Raw genomic sequence first — 21,728 nt, 5'->3', positions numbered from 1 at the left:
AGTCTCACTCTGTCGCCCAGGCTGGAGTGCAGTGGCGTGATCTCGGCTCACTGCAAGCTCTGCCTCCCGGGTTCACGCCATTCTCCTACCTCAGCCTCCCAAGTAGCTGGGACTACAGGCGTCTGCCACCTCACCCGGCTAATTTATTCTTGTATTTTTAGTAGAGACGGGGTTTCACCGTGTTAGCCAGGATGGTCTCAATCTCCTGACCTCGTGAACCGCCCGCCTCGGCCTCCCAAAGTGCTGGGATTACAGGTGTGAGCCACCACGCCCGGCCAAAGCTCTTATTTTTAAGAGAGAAGCGACATGCTTTTCAAGTGCCTTGCTTGATCTCCTATCATAACAAATCCTCCCTTTCTCCTTAAGCAACCTTGCTCAATCCTCTTTTTAGGATTAACTTTATTCTGTTTTGCATTGTAAGTAGTTGTTTATAGATGCCCCCTCCCACCCTTGCCCTGGCCCTCTCTGGCTCCTTAGGGGCAGAGGCCATGCCCCATTGATGTTTACACTTCCCTGGGGCCTGCACAGTGAGCACTGAATACCCGTTGAAGGAGTTTAATTTCTGCATGGAGTTAGATTTATAGTGGAGATTTCCTTTGCTGTTAGGTTTCAGGTAGGTGCTTAAGACCCCTTGATCCAGGGAGAAGAGGGCCAGGCGGCAGTTGCCGCTCAGTCTGCTTCTGAAATCTCCCCACAGGACTAAGGAAGGGGCTGCCAGGAGGTGATGGTCCTACCACCCTGAGGAGGTTGAAAGAAGGGGCAGGGGAAGGAAGCTCTGAGGGCCAACCTCACTTCCCATCCCTCAGCCAGCAGCAAGCACGGCTGCTTCTCAAATTTGATCTGTTCTCTGCCTTGGCAAAGACCAAGTGCATTCCCTGTACGTGAAACAATGCAGTTGCTGTTTCAAGGCAGACAAAAAGACTGTGGGTGGGAAAATGTGAGGAAAGTCTTTTTGGTGACTTATATTTTTAAAAATGCATGTTGTGAGAAAAGGTGTCATGAAGATAAAATATGCAGTAAATTCTGAATCATGAAGGAAAAACATTTCCCACTGTCCTCTAAAATCTACTATATTTAGTTATTTATTCAATCACTCAGCACACTTCAAATGTGCCCTGACTAGGTGATGCTTCCCTTTGGGAGATTTGTGTATGTGCTTGTCTTCTAGACTGGAGGGTCTCCAGGGCTGGGACCTTCCACAGTTAGTCTTCATATCCCTAATGCCTAGCACTGTGACAGCAAGAGCTCAGGAGATGGCAGAGCCACAGAGACTGAAGGGGGCCACAGAAGTATAGAGGAAAAAGGCAGAGCCAAGGGGCCTGGGAGGCCAAGTGCTTCAAGATGACAAGCACTGGCAAATGGCACAGAAGGGCCAAGTCGGCTCATGCTGAAAAGGAGCCAAGGGATTCAGAAAACCCACTGGTCACCTGCAGGGGGCTGCTATGGTTTCTCCCTCCAAAATTCTTATGTTGGAACCCCCAAGGCGATGGCATTAAGAGGTAGGGCCATTGGGAAGTGATTAGGCCCTGGGGGCTCCACCCTCATGGATAGGATTAGTGCCTTTATCAAAGAACCTGAGGAAGAGAGTTCTTCCCTTTTCCCCTTTTGTCCCTTCTGCCACATGAGGACTCAGTGTTTCTCTCCTCTGGAAGATGCAGCCACAAGGCGCCATCTTGGAAGCAGAAAGGGGCCCTCACCAGACACCAAATCTGCTAGCACCTCAGTCTTAGACTTCCCAGCCTCCAGAACTGTGAGAAATAAAGTTTCATTATTTATAAATTACCCAGTCTGTGGTATTTTGTTATAGCAGTAGCAGTGGATTTAGGGATATTTAGGAAAGAAGGTTGATTGCAGTTGGGTCAAAAGTAAATGGAAGAAACATTCACTGATATCTACAAATAAACATGTTTTTAAAAGTCTCTACTAAAAATACAGAAATTAGCTGGGTGTGGTGGTGGACGCCTATAATCCCAGCTACTCGGGAGGCTGAGGCAGGAGAATCGCTGGAACCCAGGAGGTGGAGGTTGCAGTGAGTCGAAATTGCACCACTGCACTCCAGCCTGGGCAACAGAGCAAGACTCCATCTCAAAAAAGAAAAAAAAAATCATCTAAATATACACTGCTACATGACTGGCTAAATAAACTACAGAATACCACGCAGCAGTTAAAAGAATAAAGTAGACCTTTATCAGGGTTTCTCAGCCTTAGCATTATTGACATTTCAGGTGGAAAACTCTTTGTCATAGGGCTGTTCTGTGCATTGTGGGATGTTTAGTACATCCCTGACTTCTACCTACTAGATGCCAATAGCATTCCCCACTCAGGTTGTGACCACCAAAAATGTCTGCAAAAATTGCCAAATCTCCCCTGGGGGGTTCACTAGCCCCTGGTTGAAAACCGCTGATTTATACTTACTGATCTGGAAAGATCTCCAAGACAGATCATTGAGAGAAAAAAGTATGCGGCAAAAAAAAAAACCCCACAGCATTTTATATGATACTATCTATGTAAAAAAAAAAAAAGTATTGTACATACCACAGCTCCATAAATCCATATTGTATATATAAGCACATCTAAAGTGGTCTATAAAGTCCAAACTGTTAGCAGTGGTCACCTCTGTGGAGGGGGACAGGGAATAAGGGTCATAGTGAATTTTGTTTGTTTATTTATTTATTTATTTATTTATTTATTTATTTGAGACAGAGTTTTGCTCTTGTTGCCCCAGCTAGAGTGCAATAGCATGATCTCAGCTCACTGCAACCTCCGCCTCCCAGGTTCAAGCGATTCTCCTGCCTCAGCCTCCTGAGTAGCTGGGATTACAGGCGCCCACCACCAAGCCTGGCTAATTTTTTTGTAATTTTAGTAGAGATAGAGTTTCACCATGTCAGCCAGGCTGGTCTCGAACTCCTGACCTCAGATCATCCACCCACCTCAGCCTCCCAAAGTGCTGGGATTACAGGTGTGAGCCACTGCACTGGGCCAATTTTGGTTTTATTTGTATGGCTGTGTTTAAACAAATAATGAAAATGGAAGTGTATTTGGTATTAAAATTAGTAAATGAATGGAAATTGAAGATACGGAGAAAGCGCATGCAAACTACTTCTGACAAGGTTTAGTGGTGACAGTGAGGCAGAATTCAAGGAAGGAATTTTTAGAATGTGGGAAAATTGAGCACTGCTAAATTCAGTCAAGTTACAATTTTGTATAAAGCACTATGAGGAGGGGGTGCATATCTTCTAGAATGCTTCTACTTATTAGCTCAAGATTTCAATAATGCGTTGCCAGCAATGACTTTCCCACTAGAGTTAAATATGCATGAAATAACAGAATTCCTCTTTCTGTTTTTCTACCACATGTTTCTTTAATTTGTGTTTCTTTGGCGTGTGTACAGCTTTCTCTAACTAAAGTGCTGATGCCATTATGGAAACTGTCACTCTTCAGAGTTGGAAAGACCCAAGAATAAAAGCTGACTCTGACTTGTTTGGTCTGGCATGGCTGGGGATACTGCAGGAGTATATTTGTTTTTCATTAATTTGTTTGTCATTTTTCTCCATGATCTATGGAACATTTATTTCCCCTGAAGCAAAAAGACCTGAAATGTCAAAGGTTTTTTTGGTTTCTGCCAGGGTAATGAATTGTTGAGAAAAAGAGATTTTTTCTTATATGCTATTTTATTGTAGAAAGAGACATTTTGTGACCTTTTGCTGTTTTACAGTGATAATGAATTTTCTGACAGACTTGGAAACTTTGGGCTTCTATGTTAAAATAATAAAGTTTGAGGAATAACATTGACCTGGACCTTTGGAGAATTAATCAACTACAGATTTTGGAAAATTGATGACTTTGGTCTTTATCAAGACACTCTAGTTTGTTACTGTCATCAAGGCAGTACACAGATTTACACCACATATAAACATCCAACAATTAACTACAGACCCAAGTCCCTGAACAGAGATTTTGACACTCTTGGTGATGGGAGGTTTAGGCCCAGGAGACCTTCAGCCTGATCAATGTTGCTTTGTTGCCTTTTTTCTTTGTTCTTTTTCAAAAATTTAGTTGCAAAAGTAATAGGTATACTGAATTGAATGAAAACGATACTAAAAATTATCCATAATCTCACCCTCTAAAGCTAACTGACCATTATAACATTTTGGTATACGCTTTCTAATCCTGTTTTTTCGTTTGTTTGTTTTTTGTTTTTTATTTTTTTGAGACGGAGTCTCGCTCTGTCGTCCAGGCTGGAGTGCAGTGGCGCAATCTCGGCTCACTGCAAGCTCTGCCTCCCGGGTTCACACCATTCTCCTGCCTCAGCCTCCTGAGTAGGTGGGACTACAGGTGTGCGCCACCATGCCCAGCTAATTCTTGTATTTTTAGTAGAGGCAGGGTTTCACCATGTTGGCCAGGATGGTCTTGATCTCTTGACCTCATGATCTGCCCGCCTCGGCCTCCCAAAGTGCTGGGATTACAGGCGTGAGCCAACACGCCTGGCCTCTAATCCTGTTTTAATGTCTATATTATTTTTACACAACTGAGATACTGAATACAAAATTTTATTATTTTGTGGTTTTTCCTTTCAAATATTGCATATAATGTTTTGTTTCTAATCTCAAAACTCTTTAAGGGAAAACCATAGGAACATTAATAAATTCTACCATTGTCTCTATGAATGTGATGATTAGATCCATTTTTCATATGCTCTGAAATTATAGGCGTGTTTATGCTTTTATTTTTGAGAGGTGAGAAAACAGGCTCACTGAGTCCAGGAGGCAGGCCAAGCTCACGTCATGATGACACTGGGCAAGATGCTCAGTGTCCCTTGGAGACAGAGTAACTGACCAATGCGTGTCCCAGTGACTACTTTGACTACCCAAACAAATGCATGGTGTGTAATACCAGGCCACAGAAATCTCTCAGCCATTTAAGAGGCATGAGCATGGGGAATTTTCCTCTTTTGCACACAGTAGTGGCACTCTTAATCACCTAGTTTCTCTACTAAAACTCTTTCTGGGGACTTTTTGGGGTTTGCCTATACCCATCCATAGTACTTCCACAAGATCAGAGGAAGTACTTGAAAGAAGTCAGAACCCATAGCCTAAGTGGGTTTCCCTAAGAATGTTCATAGGAGAAGAAGTCTGCTACCTGATTCTTGATTTCCAGGGACCTTCTCTAGGGTGGTAGATACTCAGATCCTTGCCATTTTTTAGAAGCTTGGGTTTTCTTTCTGAATGTTCACATAAGGAGAAAACCAGGAACAAAAGGAAAAGAGACCAAGCTTCTGAGATGATCTCTAAAATCTTCATGTCTTGCTGGCTTGAATATATCTTGAACTTTTTTTCAGCAAATGCATCCATGTTACTTTAGGATCAGAAAACATTTTGGCATTTGGATAATCTGAAAGATAATGTAAATTGCTATACAACTAGCTTAAATAGAAATTTGGGGGAAGAGATTATAAATACTTATGATATAATTTGGATATCTGTTTCCTCCAAATCTCATGTTGAAATGTGATCCCCAGTGTGGGGGGGAGGGGGCACAGTGGGAAGTGTTTGGGCCATGGGGGCAGATCTCTCATAAATAGCTTGATGTCCTCCTTGAGTCTTGTTCTGTTCATGTTTTAAAGAGCTGTTCTTTAAAAGAGCCTGGCATCTCTCTTGCTGCCACTCTTGCCATGTGCATACCTGCTCTCCCTTTGCCTTCTGTCTGAGGCCTCATCATAAGCTGAGCAGATGCTGGTGCCATGCTTGCACAGCCTGCAGAATCATGAGCGAAATAAACCTCTTTTAAATTACCCAGTCTCAGATATTCCTTTATAGCAACGCAAACAGACTAATACAATTTATAAAACTGTTCGAAATTCAAGGTCTTACATCCCTGTCTTTAATTAGATATCTTAGAAAAAATATTTAGTCTTAAATACTCATACAAATATTTTAAATTCTAAAGATTGAGCTTCAAATTGGGTGAAAGTCCTCTAGACTAGGGGCTTAATATTCAAATTGTAGTCAGAGACCCAGCAGTATTAGCACCACTCAGGAGTCTGTTAGAAACGCTGAATTTGGGCCCCACCCCAGCCCGACTGAATCAGGTGATTCATGTGCACATTCAGGTATGAAAGGCACTGCTTTAAGTGTAGGGTAGTAGACCAGATGTGTGGAATGCCAATGTTTTCACCTAGTATTCCCAGGTGAGTTCCTAGGACATGCAGGAAAGTTATTAGACCTGTTCACAGCCTGCTGTTTTCTTCCCCATTAATAGCCTAATTTCTGGTATTATCTTTTCATCATGACTTTACTAATCATCAGAATCTGCCCCCAACTGCTGAGAGAGACAGTAGCTCATAACTATCTGTGATTTTCTGAAGTAGGAGAACAATGCCAAGATTATTGTCCTCTTGGTTTTCAGTCAGGTTAAGATAGGTGGAAAAGAAGATGGCTGGTTTAAAAGCATTTTAACAGCTGCACTGGTAATATACTGCATTTTGACAGATGTGGTTAGTATCTCTAAGGAGTGCATTTTTCTCTCGCTTACTTTTGTTTCTAGAAGTAAAACAGCCAATGGGCAATATAAGTTTTCAGAAGTAGGCCTAGGGTCAGGAATGTGTTTGGTTTAGCAGTTAGGAGAATTTAAACTCAAATCCAGTTGGTTTTTAATTCAGCTTAATCACCAAAATCTGATAAAGTGCCACCAAGTTATCTAAAAGCAACAGATACTGCACAATGGAAGAGTTGATGTCATCCTTGGAGCTGCCAAACCATCAACAATTTGGAAAGCGATTTTAAAGGGAAAATGTAAAATATGAAAAATGTAGTTCTTAGCTTCGCTTACATGCTCTTCCAAGTGTCTGTGATTTATGTGCATCTTTTTCCTTTCTTTTCTAAATTGGTTTTCACTGTCATTATTTTCATTTAAAAAATGTTTATTCATTTCAGCTCAGTGCAGGGTAAATGCTGCTGTTTATAATTTGTGGAAAGACTAAGAAAAAAATCCCACATACATTTGAAAATATGCTTACAATTCGAGAAAGGGAAAGGTTTAGATTCCTTTTCGGTCTCTAACATTTGTTTTTTAAAACATTAATTGTTAACAATTAGAAATCAAGTACTATATTCTAACTTGTCCAAAAAATAACCCAGATCCAATCCTCAACTTTCTTTAAATAAAATATATTTATGTCACAAATAATTCTTATATCTCAGTCAAAAGATAAGGGAAGGTAGTACTTAAGCTGACTTTCTCGTTCCTCTTTTATTATTTTTTTCTTTTCTGAGAAAGAAGCTAAAAGTCAGCTATAAGCACTGAACTATTTTTTGGAAGGAGTTTTTATAAAATGATGTAAAAGAAAGGATCTGAAATGAATATAAATAGTTCAAATACCCATGACTTCCTGTCTAAGTCATTTTAAATTTATACTAATGTCAGTTTCAAGTAAACCTCAGTCTCTTAAACTTGCCGTCAATTAAGCCAAATCTAAGTTTTCTTATGTCTCACTTTTCAAACGAGCGTTAGTTATTACAATCAAGTACCTCTGACATCTATCCAATCTTTCCCATAGATCTTTTTTAAAGGTTAAAAAAGTTAACCTGATGTCTTTCCTTTTTCTTTTTCTTTTTTTTGATGGAGTCTCGCTCTGTTGCCCAGGCTAGAGTGCAGTGGCACGATCTTGGCTCACTGCAACCTCTGCCTCCTGGGTTCAAGCGATTCTCCTGCCTTAGCCTCCCAAGTAGGTGGGACTACAGGCGTGCGCCACCATGCCCGACTACTTTTTGTATTTTCAGTAGAGACGGGGGGTTTCACCATTTTGGTCAGGCTGGTCTTGAACTCCTGACCTTGTGATCTGCTTGCCTCAGCCTCCCAAAGTGCTGGGATTACAGGCGTGAGCCACCGCACCTGGCCCCTTTTTTCATTTTTTTCTTTAAGACATTTATTCAACAACTACTTATTGTGCTACTGTTCTAGATGTTTGGGTATAGAAAAGAACGCAAAAGACTAAATTGTCTGCCCTCATGGAACTTGTATTTTAATGGAGAGAGGAGGATGATAAATAAATATTTAAAAAATAATTGTGCCAGATGATGATATGTGCTCTAAAGAAAGGCAGGTACTGGGGGCAGGGGGTAGCTACATAGTGCCTAGAACACAGTGCACTGTCAACAATGGTTAGTTTCTTTTCTTTATTGCTCTCCATGTGATTTCTCTCAACTCCTTTTACTTAATCGTGTATATTCTCTAGTTCAAAACTGCTTCTGTGAAGGCATTTAGGAAAGAAAACAAATAGCACAGGTGTTACCCCTCACATATTAAAGGAAGAAGCTAAAGCTGACTGCAAGCTCTTTTGCTGGGAAAACAGTATGATGCCCCCAAAATAAGTGAGAGAGACACTAACAGACTTCTACAAACATTCCAAATTTGAAAATAAGGGCAGGTTACAGGGCAGAATGGAAGCCTCCAAGGGGGAACCTCTGTGGCTGCCATGGATCAGGAGCATTAGGAATCACCTACGACAGGAAGCCCCAGAGCATCCCTGGCATATCAGAGGGAAAGGGCACCTACAGGGGGTTCATCCTAATAGGGGCACAGCCAGCTGCATACCTAGAACAGAGTCCAGATAGTGACAAGAGACTGTAAGCCTGGCCCCAGATCAACGGCTTCATCAAATAGAGCCCACCTAGACATGATTTTCTCTTTCTAGGATGGCCCACTGTACCAGTCACTTCTCATCCATAGGCTATTAGACCACTAACCTGGTTATAAATATCTTATATAAACTACTCCTCCTGCCTTTTTTTTGAGACAGAGTCTTGCTCTGTCGCCCAGGCTGGAGTGCAGTGGTGCACTCTCAGCTCACTGCAACCTCTGCCCTCTGCCTCCCCGGTTCAAGCGATCCTCCCACCTTAGCCTCCCTAGTAGCTGGGACTACAGGTGTGTGCCACCATGCCTGGCTACTTTTTTGTATTTTTTAGTAAAGACGGGGTTTTGCCATGTTGGCCAGGCTGATCTTGAGCTCCTGGCCTCATGCAATCCACCCACCTTGGCCTCCCAAAGTGCTGGGATTACAAGCATGAGCCACTGTGCCCAGCCCCTCCTACCTTTATACTTGAGATTATTCTAACACTTTGCTGAGATGGATTCCAAGGACAATCCAGCTATATCATTTTTAGTAAAAGCCAGCCTACAAAGGAAAATTTATATTTTACCCATATGACTGAATCAGGCCCACCTAGGACTTCCTCTTGGTTGAGGCACTTAAGGATTTGGGACTTGGATTACATCTATCAAATCCTTTCAGGCAGTGCCTAAACCAGCCTTTGTTTGGATAATTGGGAGAGAAATGGCTAGACTTTGACTAGGGCTGTCATTCCAAAGAATTCTGGGACCCACAGTCCTAACTGGAAAACAAGAGTCTCTACAAATAAACTCCCACAATTTCTGAAGTTGTTTTTTTTTTTTACTTCACTGAGAGTTTCCGGTCAAACAGGAAGTGCTGAAACCCCAACATCTATATAACCACCTGTGGAATTAGCAGATTTTTCTTTATTCTGGGATTAAAATAGTGCAGACACAAAGGGACTTTCCTGGGGACAACAGCAATAGCTGTTTTAAAAATTCTACAAACTAAGAATAGGAGGGAGTTTTCTTACACTGATAAAGAGTATTAAAAAAATCTGCAACCAATATCATACTGAACGGTGAAATGTTGAAAGCTCTCCCTAAATAGAAATAGAAAAAGCCCACGAAAATACTAAAAATGCTTATTTCTGGGTAGCAGAATAATAGGTTTAGGGTGATTTTTTTTTCTGTATTTTTAAAAATTTTGAGCTTTTCTGTATTTTAAAAAATTTCTTGCACCACCCCATCTATTATTTGTACAAAAGGAGCTTCCCTGTTGCATACAGGATGAAATTCCATCTCCTTAGTGTGACATATTGTCCTTGTTTAGCTTTCCCATCTCTTCTTTCACGCCTCCCCTTTGTCCCCCAAATAGGCTCACACACCTTTTGCTCATAGCCTTTTCTATTTCCTGTGATGGTCTTTTCCACCTAGGAACTTTTTGAGGTTCAGCGGAGGTGAAAGAGGGCCTGAGTGGTTTAGCCCTCCTTCACTGTCATAGCAACTATCAGACTCTGTGGAAATGATCTGACAATTAAGTACAACTTGTAACGTGTCTACCACCATAGCTTTCAACTGTTATCTGATTTTCTTTTAACTTGTTGTATGTTCTTGTTCTCTCCAACTAGGTTATAAGCGACTTGTTGTATTTTTCATAAAGTCTAGGGCAACAGAGCAGGTATTTGTGGTAGCAGAATAATGGCACCCTAAAGATGTCCACATCCCAATCCCCAGGACCTGTGAATATGTTAGGTCACACGGCAAAGGGGCATTCAGGCTGCAGATGGAATTAAGATTGCTAATCAGCTGACTTTCAAATAGGGAGGTGGTTCTAGATTATTTGTCCAGGTGGGCCCAGTGTTACCACAAGAGTCCAGAAAAGTTGAAGAAGGAGGCAGAACAGGTCAGAGAAGATGAGATGATGGAAGCCAGGTTCAAAGAATGTGCTAGAAAAGGACCCAACCTTCCATTGCTGGCTTTGAAGATGGAGGAAGGAGGCCATGGGCCAAGGAATGTAGGCAGCCTCTAGAAGCAGGAAAAGGCAAGGAAATAGGTTCTCCCCTCAGCCTTTGGAAGGGACTGCAGCCCTGCCAATCGGTACCCTGGATTTAGTCCAGTGATACCCTTGTCAGACTTCTGACCTACAGAACTGAAAATATCCAAAAAATATGAAAATAGAGTGATGGTTAAGTATTGGTTGTTTTAAGCCATTGAGTTTACCGTAATTTGTTTGATCAGTGATAGAAAACTGATATTCTTTTCCTTCATTCACATTAAAATCAAGAAAGATAAAACCAAAGTTGTTGAAGTAATGGACAAATTTAAAGATATCCTTTTTGAGAACAACTTTCCTAATCACTCCCAAATGCTGTCACTTCTTCATTGTCCTTACTGCTTATATTATATCACTTATCATTTGTTCTACTTTATTTTATAACTGTGTTAATATCCTTTCCTGGGCATATGTTTTTCTCTGATTCAAAAGACTCTTTTGAAGCAGGGGCCATATACTCATTCCCTAGGTATTTGCTGCCAGAGGTAACAGACTTCAGTCTATAAATGCCTGATTACTAACATCTTACATTATGGGTTACTAAACAGGCCGTTTAGTCTGTTTTCAACAACTTCCCAGAAATGTTTTCAAAAGTTTTATTTCAGCCTTATACACAAGCACCCTAAAACACCTAAAAATTCTGACAAGGTCAATAAATATTTACAAAGTAGATTTACTTTGTAAAGTTTAATTCCATTGGATATATTCCCTTAAATTTTATGAGGTTTTATGTTTTTACAGAATTTTATGGTAGACTCTTTCAAGAAAGGTGGATATATTTAACTTTATAGATGGTAAGACTGGGGAACTGAGGTAGGAGAATGACTGATCCAGATTGGGAGAGGAAAAAAGGAGTCTGGACACCCCCAAATCTTTGACAGACCTGGGGAGGCTCCAGGGTGGAAGATGGAAGGGGCAGGGCCACTGGACCTGAGAGGGACTGTTTGGAAGTTAGTCTGCTTTTGTGTTGAAATTCAAAATCAGCATAGAACCTTTAATCAACTATAATTAACAGGCTACACTTGGAAGCTATGGCTAAAATTTCTAGGCTCTACCAGAATTAAAGAAAAGTAAGCAAATAAATAAATGGCCAGTTGGAAATGAGACAGTTTGGCATCAAAGTAACCCTGGGGAAAAAAAACAAAAGCTGATGTGCAAATGGAGTTATGGGCCACTAACCACGTGGTGCTGTAGAGAAGGGATCTGGTGAGGCAGCTGGCCCTTGGTCAAATGGCCTAACTCCAGATGCACGGCCAGGCCAAGCCCTTCAGGTCAGCTTCTGTGATCTGGCTCAGAGAAGCCCTGAAAACGTTGCTTGCCCTGATTTCTCCAAACATAAAATTGGGGCAGTGGGATTTGCCATTTGTGCATAGCCTAGGCCAGTGGTGAGAGTTAATTAGTGTTTTTAAAGTGCTATGGATTTGGTTTGGTTTATGTATTTTCTCGGGATGAAAGCCAGGATGCCAGCACCAAGTGTTAACAGTGAAGGTTTCATGTGTGCTCCTTGAGATGTGCTGTGTGAAGTGGGGTGGAGGGGATACAAGGCTTGTGGGACCGCCTTTGGCATCAAAAAGGCCACATATCCAAACAGACTTTAGTGCTCCCCAAAGCGGAGGGGCAGACTACAAGCCTTTGAAAATTAAAAAGGAGAAAGCTATCTGTGTTTTGGCTCTGTGATTGAGGGCATGTAGCAACCCACACCAAGGAAAATTTGACGAGCTGCTAAAGACAAATATTGGCAGCTAGAGACGACACAAAATTCTAACTGCTCTGACCTAGTACAAGCAGGCACGGAAGCAGCACCTCCCACTCTATAAGAACCCAGCAGATTTCAGATATTCCAGGCTTGCCGGAACCCTCCTTGGAAGTGGTTTTCACAAATAAAGCTTTATGGCTTTATTCCTGATTAAGGAAGTCATATGTGCTCATAATTTAAAATTAAAACTGGAGAAATACATAAAGTGCAAAGTGCAACTTTCCCACCCTGCCCCAATCCTAGCAGCCAGAATGTAATTATTGTTCACTGTTGTTTGGACATATTTACAGGAGATATTGTTATAATCGTTCCCAACTTATAGGTGATGAAACAGATGGCTGGAAGAACTTACCCACAAGCTCACAAGAAATAGGTCAGAGCTGGTATTGAATAAAACCCAGGGCTTTCTGGCACCCCCAAACTCTTACCTGTTTTACTAGGTGACACTGCCCACCCCACACGCAGCTCCCTCATCCCCCCAGCACCCTCCAGTGGAGTGAATACAAGGCACTGGCAAGGCTTCCATGACTAGCTCTGCAAGCAGAAGCTACCATCATCTGCAGAGTCAGATTACATGTGAATCTAGCAAGGCTAATGTCACTACTCGACCCATTTTTCCAGCCTCCTTTAAATGAATCATGTCCTATCAACATGCTATGATAGAGGTGAGATGATCGTAACTCAGATCTGGGTGCCCTTCTCTCACAAGACAAGTGTAGGACACAAAGTGATGAGACCTGCGAAATCAGTAGGACATGATGTACATGCCGGGTCTGAACAGCCCTGAGTTCCAGCTCTGGTATTTAACAGCATGCATGACCTGGTGCCTCAGTTTCTTCACCTGGATTATAAAGAGTGCACAAACTGCCAAAGGGCCCTTAGCCTCTGGCATTCTGTGCCATGTTGAGCAATCTGTAGCAGGGTGAGCCCCATGCATTCCCCCTAACTCTTGATTCTGCTTAATATCTAATTTCAGGCTGAAAGAAAGATGCCTCTGTGTCACTAGTTCTCTAATATACCCAAAAAGAAATAAAAATGCCTTGAAAAGGATGTATGAAATTACTATTGTTCTCGTTAGATTGATTCTAATGAAATCAGCTAATGATAAATTATTCATTTATTAGCATGCATTCTTTCAATATGTATTAATCTCTTATACATAAGACACTGAGAGAACTATACAAATGAAGTCTTGCTCTCCTTATAGCTCTGGATGGGGAAAACACATGTATATAAATACTACACTATCAGGCAGCAAGAGCTCACTGTCCTGGGAAGCTCCAGAGAAACTCAAGGGACTCAAGTTCAAAAGAATCAGAGAGGGCTTCATGGAGGAGTAGGAATGTGCACTGAGCTCTACAGAAGGGGCAGGGCAACAAGGGAGATAAATAGGACTGAAGGAGGGCATTGCAATGGTGCTGAGTGGTGGGCGTTGTAGGAGGGCTTGCTGGTAGACAGCTGGGAACCACCCACAGCCTTCCAGCAGGGTGGGGAGAGGCTGTGTCCATGCCCTCTTCCAGACTCTTCCAGACTGGGTTTTAGCCAGACCTTTAGGTTTGGCTTTAGCCTAACTGATCTCGAGTATTTATAACAGTACCTCATGCATCCCAGGCCATCATCATTTATTTATTTACTGAATAAACAATCTTGGAAATGGCAACATAATACTGGGAAATGGCTTTGAATGTCGCTCTGAGGAGGAAACAGGGAGCAGCTCCAAGCATTCCAACCTGGACGACTCTTGGATCTCAAGCATGGATTTGGCAATTGCACCACAGAAAATGTGTGTGTGAGAGAGGAGAGGGTGGGAAGAAGGCTGTTCTTTCACCCTATAATCATGAACAGAAATAACATCTCATTAGAAACTTTAAAGAGAAGAGGGCCTTTAAATGAAATAGTAACAAAGCTGTGTGGAATCACTTTGAAGAGCTGGCCTTTGGTGGGGTGGAAAATGCTAACATCTGTCACTGCTCTTCATCTATAATCAAACTTCTACCAGCAGAATCTGTGTGTCTCCTCTGTGTGCGTACGTTTAAAATATATACATACACCTATGTTACATGATTGGATGTGTGTGTTCCAGCCATCATAGAATGCCACGTCTGACTTCCAAAGTGAGTCGTGGTCTCAGATGGGGCAGGATCACTACTGCAGAACAGCCAAGATCAAGCCCGGCACCTGCAGGATAGGTGTATATGTTTTTCCTCAGGCAAAATAATGCCTTTGAAGCGGTTCTCCTTGTGGTCTGAGCCATGCTTGCTGGGGCCTTGGGGGAGTGTGGAATTTGGGGCTGGAGCTCTCCTTAGAACCACGTAGAGCTGAATTCAGACCTGCAGGACCTCGTGCCTACCCTGGGATTATGGCTGTTTCCCACCACTTTAGAGGTTTCCAGGCTTTCCCACTAATCAGCTTCAATGGTGCTACTCCCCAGGCTCTCTCACGGGTCTCTTACACTGACCATCCTGTGCTGCTAGACAAAGACAGATCAGCCTACTAGAAAGAAGTATTTTAAAGACATGGAGGAATAAATAATTCTTAGGAGTTTTCTCAGAAGGGAACAAAGGAAAAGAGAAGGGTATTATCTGAACAGAGACCAAAGCACTTCCAAGGTTACTTCAGAACAAAGCCTTCAAAAATGAATAAAAAGTCTCCTCAAAGCACACAGGAAAGCAATTACATCCCACACTCTGACACTGGTCATGAAGCTGGGAGGCAGGGGAGGGAGGAAGGGGATAAAAGCAGAGCCAGGGTTGGGGCACTGAGATAACCAGTGAATGATGAAACAATCAGAGGGAACATCCCAGAAAACAGGAGCAGAACCGAACTCAGAACGGCAAGAAGAGGCAGAGCCCCGGACTCAGAGGGAATTCAGGCCGAGCCAGGCCAGAGGCAAAGGCTTTATAAATCTCTATCTGTCTATTGAGGAGGTCCGGGGAAAGGGATGAAGATGGGCAGGGAAATCCCACATCATCTTTTCTGGCCAATCTTTTCAATGCAGGGAGCGATGAGGGTGGGCACTTAGAAGCTGAATGAATAGTTTCAAACACCTGTATATAATGTCAATTACAACTTAATAAGTGACTTGTAGCTTCTAAGTTATTTTTACTTAGGCACAAAAGGTAGGTTTGGGGTTTAAAAGGAGTATAAGTGGCCATCTGGAGGTACTTTTAGGCTCAGGAAAGGCTGTAAGACAATAAAACAATGACTTTGACAGGTTGATCTGTTTATGATTCATTAGCAGATATTTACTGATATTAACCCAACAACTTACTATGATGTTAGGTTCTGTGCTACGGAGACCTTACTGTGCATATGGCAGTGAATGAAAAAGATAGAGACCCTATTCTCATGCGGTTTCTCTTCAGTTTTGAAGGGAGGAAAAGTTACATTTTATTTATTTTTTATATTTTTGAATTGTGGTAAAATACAAACAACATAAAATTTACTATCTTAGCCATTTTTAATTGTATGGTCCAGTGGCATTAAATACATTCACGTTGTTGTGCTGTCATCTTCACCATCCATCTCTACACCCACTCAACAATCATGCCCCATTCTCCCCTCCCCACATCCTCAGGCAACCGCCATTCTATTTTCTGTCCCTATGAATCTGACCAATTTAGGTACTTCATTTAAGTGGAGTCATATAGTTTTTCCTTTTGTGACTTGCTTAGCATAATGTCCTTAAGGTTCATCCATGTTGTAGCACGTATCAGAATTTCTTTCACTGTTAGTGCTGGATACTATTTCATGGTATGTATGTATATATATATGCATGCCACATTTTGTTTATTCATCCATTCACTGATGGACACTTGGGTTGCTACTACCTTTTGGCTGTTCTGAGTAATGCTGCTACAAACATGAGGGTATAAATACCTGTTCAAGCCCCTGCTTTTAATTCTTTTAGGTATATACTCACAAGTGGGCTTGCTGGATCCTATGATAATTCTATCTTTAATATTTTGAGTAATCACACAATGTTATCGTCCACAGAGGCTACACTATTTTGCTTTCCCATTAACAGTGAACAAGGGTTCCAATTTCTCTACATCCTCAACAATTCTTATTTCCCCTCCCTCCCTTCCTCCCTCCCTTCCTTCCTTCCTTTTTCCACTCTCTCTCCTTTTCTTTCTTTTATTTTTTAAATTGTAGTCATCCTAATGGTATAATTTATGTATGCATCCTTGAGACTTTATGCTTTACTGCAGAATGGTGAATCTCCTGATCTATGAGAGATTTGGTGACCCCTGGTGTGTGTGCACGTTTCTCTGTGAATGTGTACGTGTATCAATATTTTGTGCCGATCTTTGAGTATTTTTACTGTTAGTATCCAAGCCACAACATACCATATGTATGTGACCATGAAAAAAATCCTGACTCCACCAGCAGGATGGGCCTCTGGGCACCCTATAATTTGACTAGGGGAATGGGGTGTGTGTTGGCAGGGGGTGGGGGAGGTGTAGCTGCTGAAATCCAAGAGGCCAGCTTTTGGGGGCATGTGGTGCTAGGCAGAAGGCAGAAATCTCCCAGGAAGTGTGTAATGCCTATTCATATGATTCAGAATCAGAGGAGACATTGGTCAACAAACCCCAGGATGACCCACTAAGGGAAAGAGGAGATAGAAAAGTGGATTGATACGGTGATGTTTTAGAACAGAAATCAGAAAGGTGTCCAGCATGTAGTAATAAGAAACTCATAAAATAATTCAAATTCCTCTACTGCATATAATGTTTCTAGCATTTTCTCTTGTGTTCATCTATTTATGATCATGCCTTTGGCAACATCACTGCTTATCAATGGACACGCTCCTTCTAGCAGGCAGAATAAGGAGAGAAGCAGAGTAAGCAGATTTGCTCCTTTGAGGTCCCATTCATACAGAGACCCACAGAACACTGAAGCCAGAGGGACCTTGGAGATCATTTAATTCCTTCTTTACTCCACAGGTGAGGAAACTGACGAAGTGGCTTTAGGGAAGGTGGAGGTGGAACGCTACCTTCTTCTCCCACAGTAAGCACCAACGATCTGGGAAGAGCTGGAGTGAGAAACCACAGAAATGCTTCTGTGATAACACTGACTCCATTCTTAACCCTTAGTTTACACCCGAGATTGGCTGCTTCTGATTTAACTCCACAAAAGCCTCTGTGCTCTATGAATATGATATCCAGACTTGGCTGTCCCCTAAGTACATGTTTCTTTATAGCCGGATTTAATTTTTCCTCATAAATGAATTGCAAAGAAAAGGAAATGGGCTTGTATCATCATCCTAAAAAGGAGCAAGCACCCAAAGATAGCTCTTCTTTTTTCTGCTTCTTTCTCTCAGTAGAGTGAAGTGAATATAAAAGCCGGGCAGAAAAGGCCCATGGGATTGCCATGTGTGAGGAGGTGGGTGGCACCTTGCTACCTGTAGGCACAGATAGCAGAGAACGCCGTGTGTGTGTGAAGCAACAGTGAATGTGGTTCTACATCCTTGCAAGAGCTGACAATGTCCTTCGTTATCTGCAGGAATCAGAGCAGGAGTCCCAAGCGGTGGGGAAGCCAACATGAAGGCCTGGGTGGGCTCCAGAGAGGGGAGAAAGAACAGCAGAAGGCCAAAGAGGATCCCTAAATTTGTGGCGGCAGTACTGGGTCTTACAATTCCACCACATAATACGTAGGAAACTGAGTTCAAGAGAAGTAAATGTCCTTACAGTCTACGGGTGGCAAGATTAAGAAAATTTTCTATTCTAATTTCCGTGCAACTTTCCTTACCAACTTTTATACTGGAGAAACCTTTTGCCTGTGCTGTTATTTTGCTAGGGCCCTTTAGGTAAGACAGGAGAAAGCACAGCAAGTTGCACCAGGAACCCTGCAGCGCACAGTGCTGTGGTGATAGTGTATTCATCCATCCTTCCATTGCTATAAAGAACTACCTGAGACTGGATATAAAGAAAAGAGGTTTAATTGGTTCAGGGTTCCACAGGCTGTACAGGAAGCATGGCTGGGGAGGCCTCAGGAACTTAAATCATGGCAGAAGGTGAAGGGGAGGCAGGCAAGTCCTACATGGCTGGAGCAGGAGGAAGAGAGCGAAGGGGGAGGTGCCACACACTTTCAAACAACGAGATCTCTTGAGAACTCACTCACTATCACAAGAACAGCAAGGGGGGAATCCATGCCTATGATCCAGTCACCTCCCGCCAGGCCCCTCCTCCAGCAGGGGAGATTACAATTCGACATGAGATTTGGGTGGGACACAAATCCCAACCATATCACACAGGAGTATAGTTCTCAAGCTCCTACTTCAAATGCCAAACCAAAATACAGCTTAGTGAGTGAGGAGTCTTAAGGTTTTTCATTTGTAGGTGGAATGTAGCAGGTGAAGACATTTACAACCATTATAATGTGGGTGGCATATTCCACATATCCCCTAGACCTAGGTTATACTGGGCTTTGCAGTGCACTAAATTACTCAGAAAGTTTTCAAGCCGGTCCTGCCTCCCCACTATTCTCTTCCAGCCACCCTTAGAGATTTTGGTATGACTGAAACGTATCTCTTAGGTGTACGTTAGGGGTAGAGAAAAGTTTAGGAGTGATTGATGTAGCCTCACAGTAACTAGTCACAGCTCTGTGATCAGCTCAGCTGATCAACTTACTTCCTAGCACCTTCTAGAAGAGGTTTTTAGGCCAATAGAAATATAATGCAAGTCACTTATGTAAGTTAATTAAAATTAAATTTTCTATTAGCCACATTAAGAAAGGAAGAGGAGAAAAGTAAAACACTAACAATATATTTAATTCAATATATCCAAAGTATTATCCTTTCAACAAATAATAAATCTATAATATTGTATGCATATAATACATAGGTGTACTAAGTCTTCAAAATCTGATGTATATATTCTATTCACAGCACATCTCAATCCATAGTTAAGTACCCAACATTTTAAGTACCCAACAGCCACATGTGGCCTGTGGCTACTATACTGGACAGCACAAATCTGGACTGTTCCTACAGTCCTTAGTGCTCAAACCTTCCCCTTGCCTCTCTCACTGACATGCGTTTACTCCAAAAGAAATAGAAATGTATCCATGATGCAGCCATTCTCGCCTGTCTCAGGGCCCTTTCCTGTCCAGGTCTTAATGTGTCCACTTGGTCTTTATTGCATCTCAATTCTCCAATTGTCCACTGAGTCATTACTGAGTGCCTTGCAGGCTCCCAGTATTTGTGTTAACTGACGAGGATAAAAAAATACAAGAGATGCTGACTTCCAGGAGCTCTCAGCTTGGAAATGCAGACACAAACACGAACACGTGAGGGATGCTATACAGAGACACATGCACACAGGAAGGAGTGACTGCTTCTTCTGGGGCTCTGGAAAGCATTCACAGAGGGGGACATGGGGTTGGGTTTTTAAGGGATGAGAGAGATTGTAGAAAGGTAGAGAAAACATGTTTCAGGCATAGGGAAAAGCATATTCATGACAGTACGATGATCTGCACAGAGATGACAAGTGTCTAGGAGGTGAGAACATGACAAGGAGTGCCTGGAGTGAGGCTGGCGGGGCAATGGGCCCTGAGTGCCTGGTGACACATTTAGAATGACTGTGGGGTAATTCTCTGAGCAGGAATCTCTGAGCAAGAATATTTTGTGGTGAGCTATAATGCAGTCTGGAAAAAACAAAGAAGTAAGGAGAGCCTGAACTAAGGGGGCAGCAGTATGTCCAGAAATGAGCGGATGGGAGCCCCCATGTGAATAAGGGAATATAAGGGCACTGTTTGCAAGATGAGCATTATGATGAAAGCTGTGCAAAGGGTCTAATTGCTAAGGCTTTCTATGCCCAAACTCACTATGCTGAGGGCATTAGGGCCACTCGCATGGTATTTATACAGGCCTATTAGAGTCCGTTGTGATCCGGAAGCACTACATGCATGCCTGCTCTGAAGGAAATGGTAGGACTCTTTACAAGTTAATTTAGGCAGAAGGCAGAATCAAGCGGAATCACTTCCAGGACTGCTAGGAAAGTGTCACACTTGTGACAGCCAGCAGGTGTTGGGCAGTACCTGACCAGCCCAATCAGATAATGTGGTTGCTCACACTGCGCTGGAACCCAACTGTGGCTTATCTGACTGTGAGTTTTCTGGAAGGCGACTCTGGAGCTCTCAGGTAAGAACAGGGCAGCAACATGACATCTACAGTGAGAAGGAGCCTCAGAGATGCCATAAGTTCTTCTTTTGTAAATGGGGAAGGCTGGGGCAGGGAGAGTTCAATGGCTTAAAGGCTAGTAAGCGGCAGAGCAAGAATAGAATTCACCTTTCTTGTTTCATAAGCTGGTGTTCCTTTCACAGCACACTGCCCTCTGAGATGAGTGGAAGATATGTCCTGAAGAACTGTTTACCTTTATAGCAACTCAGGAAAAAAGAGAAAGCCAGGCTAGAGACATACTAGATAATCAAACCATCTTGGCGGGCCAATTAGATTTAATCTTGTAGCAATGCACTGGTACTCACATGGTGAAGAGTCCACAAAGTTCGGGTCGATATTATGCAGCAGCTCAATTCTGGGGGATGGGCTTCCTTCACTGGAAAACAATTTTTAAGGGAATGTTAATTTCCTCTCTCTAATGGGCATGAGTTATTTTAATACTTCCCTTCCTTGTACTTATAGGAAATAACAAACCTGCCAGTTAACAACTCTGTCATGAATTTGGAGGTCTCCACAATCACAGCTGGTGCATCTTCAAGTAGTCATCATTTGTCTACATTGACCGAACCCTTTACATAAGAACTTCAGTATCAAGCATATGATGATATTTTTAAAAAATGATTCTGGGACCCTTTGAAATAAATATTGTGGCCTTATTTAAACATGACCATGTTTTACAGCAGAGAAATGAGAACTCAAGGCACCTCACATAGACTTCATACTGAACACTTACAAGTAAATGAAGAAACTGCATCTGCCAAAATGGTGGCACCAATATTACAGATGCAACATGCCTCTTAAAGAGTAACCTACATCAGAAAAATTAATGTCCTCCAAGTCCAAATTTGCAACATGGATCTTAGATTTAATATAAATACATGAGAAATGCCTAGATCTCTTTAAGGCTTTAAAAAATGTGTACACACAAATACAATCACAACCTACATTTGTGCTGAAAAGTGACTTGGAGATCGCTTTGGTCAACCCCCTCTTCTTACAAATGATGAAGGTACATAGTAAGTTATTGGTAGAATATTGGGTTGTGTGACTCTCAAAGCAGGGTTCTTAAGAAATTGGGAGCATAGCAGGGTTCTTAAGAAATCGGGAGCATAAGCCGGGTGCGGTGG

At 42.2% G+C, this 21,728-nt stretch overlaps 1 protein-coding gene across 3 annotated transcripts in view; it reads right to left on the bottom strand.

The window, feature by feature from the left end:
* Positions 1–21,728, bottom strand: part of ARSB (arylsulfatase B) — a 205,026-nt gene that overhangs the window by 41,653 nt on the left and 141,645 nt on the right. For all 3 annotated transcript variants that reach the window (XM_058440771.1, XM_032156986.2, XM_032156984.2), the window contains one exon: positions 20,907–20,977. In XM_058440771.1, coding sequence (XP_058296754.1) covers positions 20,907–20,977 — 71 coding nt within the window. The remainder of the gene's footprint in view (positions 1–20,906; positions 20,978–21,728) is intronic.

Source organism: Hylobates moloch, unplaced genomic scaffold (assembly GCF_009828535.3).
Source record: "Hylobates moloch isolate HMO894 unplaced genomic scaffold, HMol_V3 SCAFFOLD_6, whole genome shotgun sequence".
NCBI lineage: Eukaryota > Metazoa > Chordata > Mammalia > Primates > Hylobatidae > Hylobates > Hylobates moloch.
The sequence above is the reverse complement of the archived record's forward strand: the minus strand, read 5'-3'. Positions and strand labels throughout refer to the sequence as shown.